Source organism: Galeopterus variegatus, unplaced genomic scaffold (assembly GCF_000696425.1).
Source record: "Galeopterus variegatus unplaced genomic scaffold, G_variegatus-3.0.2 Scaffold3825, whole genome shotgun sequence".
NCBI lineage: Eukaryota > Metazoa > Chordata > Mammalia > Dermoptera > Cynocephalidae > Galeopterus > Galeopterus variegatus.
This window is the reverse complement of record NW_007729936.1, coordinates 186139-188548: the sequence shown is the minus strand read 5'-3', so window position 1 is coordinate 188548 and position 2410 is coordinate 186139. Positions and strand designations below refer to the sequence as shown.

At 54.3% G+C, this 2410-nt stretch overlaps 1 protein-coding gene across 1 annotated transcript in view; it reads left to right on the top strand.

Annotated features, from left to right (window-relative positions):
• The window catches only part of RGR (retinal G protein coupled receptor), an 11469-nt gene that overhangs the window by 4527 nt on the left and 4532 nt on the right, over positions 1–2410 (top strand). Inside the window, exon 4 of the mRNA XM_008586092.1 lies at positions 1966–2119. Within this exon, the coding sequence (XP_008584314.1) occupies positions 1966–2119 (154 nt within the window). The remainder of the gene's footprint in view (positions 1–1965; positions 2120–2410) is intronic.

The following is a 2410-nucleotide window of genomic DNA, read 5'->3' as shown; positions in this document are numbered from 1 at the left end:
TAAAAATTTAAACATCTGCTTTAGCCTCATTTTAGATGATATCTGTGAGATTGCAGGTTTAGTGTTCGTATCATTTTAACACACATTAAAATAAAAACATGTTTACCCACAGACCATCTAGAATCCTGTCCACCACCAGGGCAATGTCAATGTTCTTTGGGGAGCTGTGGCTAAGCTGACCCTCACAGCAAGCCCCCAGCTGGCAGCCTCAGATGCAGAGGCACAAAGAAGTTAAGTAGCTTGCCCGGGGCCACACAGGTAGTAGGAGCAGAGCTGGGATTGGGCATAGCCTGGATACGTCCAAGTTGTGACCTGTGAATTTGCCCAGCACAGAGGCTGCTATGGGGTCTGTGGCTAGCACAGCCTCAAGCCCTGAGCATGGCCCTTTTGGAACCAGCAAATCTGCCCTTGCCACAGTCACACACACAGCCCCTGCCCTCAGCAAAGTCATTGACACTTGTGGGTCTCTCCTATCACATGCTTTTCTCCAGGCCAAAAAATGGCCTTTGACCATTTTGAGGAACGATTGGTTATCCTTTCCTGCCCACCTGGCTCAGGGCACCTTGTCCACCACTGGTGTCCATCCTGGTGCTGCCCCCAAATCTCCCTGGGACCATCACACACACACACGCACGCACACCCCACACCTCCTGAAACAGCAGCGGTCTTCTCAGGGGCCTCAATGTAGAGCAGTTAACTCCTATCCCCGGGACCTATACAGGAGGGCAAGGCAGAGCAGTGCGGAGACAGGGAGGGGGAAGCAGGAGGTGCGGGCTCACCTCCTGCACTCCTGCGGTGGCCTCACGCATGCCACCTCGGTCAGCTGTTTCTAAAGCCAAAAAGGCTGATGCAGCACATGGGCCAAAGTGGCTATTAATTATTGTGTCCACAGTTGGGGTGAGGAGTATCTTAGTCAGCTCGGGGTGCTCTAACAAAACACCACAGACCAGATGGCTTAAACAACAGAAATTCCATTCTCACAGTTCTGGAGGCTGCAAGTCTGAGGTCAGGGTGCCAGCACGGCTGGGATCTGGTGAGGCTCACGGCCCTCTTCTGGGTTTGCAGGTGGCTGACTTTTTGCTTTGTCCTCACATGGAAGAGAGATCGTCTCTCTCACGTCTCTACTTTTAAGGGCACTAATCTCATCACGGGGGCTCCACCCCCATGAACTAATTACCTCCCAAGGGCCCCGCCTCTGAGTGCCATCACATTGGGGATTAGGGCTTCCACATATGAATTCTGGGGGAAGACAAACATTCAGTCCATACAGGGGGGCACATCTAAGCAAACTCCATCTGGGGCTGTATCAGTAGCAGCAAAATGTCAGATGAGGGAGGCTGTAGACCGGCTCTTCCCTGCTGACCAAACCCCACCTGGAGTCCTGTCCTCAGCCCTGGGGTCTCGTCTACAAAGGAGCGTGACAGAGAAGGGCGGACAGGTAAGCGGGGATGCTGTTGGGATCTAGCCCCTGACGTCGGCACTGTGATGGGGCCCCAGCCCCTCGAGTCGTGTCCTCAGAGCATATCCTGGAAGAGAGACAGCACCCCACTTCCGAGCAAGAGCTGAGGACGGTGCAAGTCCAGACATCCTCCTCCCTGCCGTGACCCTCACCTGAGCCCCTGCCGGGCCTCCCCCCTACCCTTGCCTTCAGGAAACACATCTGTCTCTCTGCCACTCCCCGCTTCTCCATGCATGAAGGAGAAGGTACAGAGTATCTACTAGGAGACCCTCACCGTCCATTGTCTCTTTTATTCTTTGTAACAATCCTCGGAGGCAGGGATTATAATCCCCATTATGGGGGAGAAAACTGAAGCTCAGAGAATCCCTTAACTTGCCTGAGGCATCGAGATGTTAAGCATCAGAGCTGGGATTTAGGGACACTCTAAGTGACCGTGAGTTCATCCTTCTTCACTCTGCCAAGCTATCCCCTCCTCACAGCCGCCTCTTCCTCCTCTGTCCTTGCAGGCAGCCAGCTGTCATGGAGCACGGCCATCTCCCTGGTGCTCTTCGTGTGGCTGTCTTCTACCTTCTGGTCAGCCCTGCCCCTCCTGGGTTGGGGCCACTATGACTATGAGCCGCTGGGGACCTGCTGCACCCTGGACTACTCCAAGGGGGACAGGTGAGGTGGGAGGAGCAGCTTTGAGGCTCCTCTATGGTAATCTTGGCTTTGAGACCCTATGTCAAGGGGGCCCCTGGTGAAAATCCAAAAGGGGAAATGTCAGCATTTGCCAGACAGTCTCACCTCCTTAGCCATGATACCCACTTGAGGTTGACAGAAGGGCTGCGGAAGTCCATTCTGAAGACTGGCCGAGTGATGGGAATGCTATGTAAACCGGGGCCCAGAGTGGGGTCCAGGAAGAGGCATCATGCAGTGAGCCGTTGGCTTGTGTCGGTCACAACAGTCAGGGAG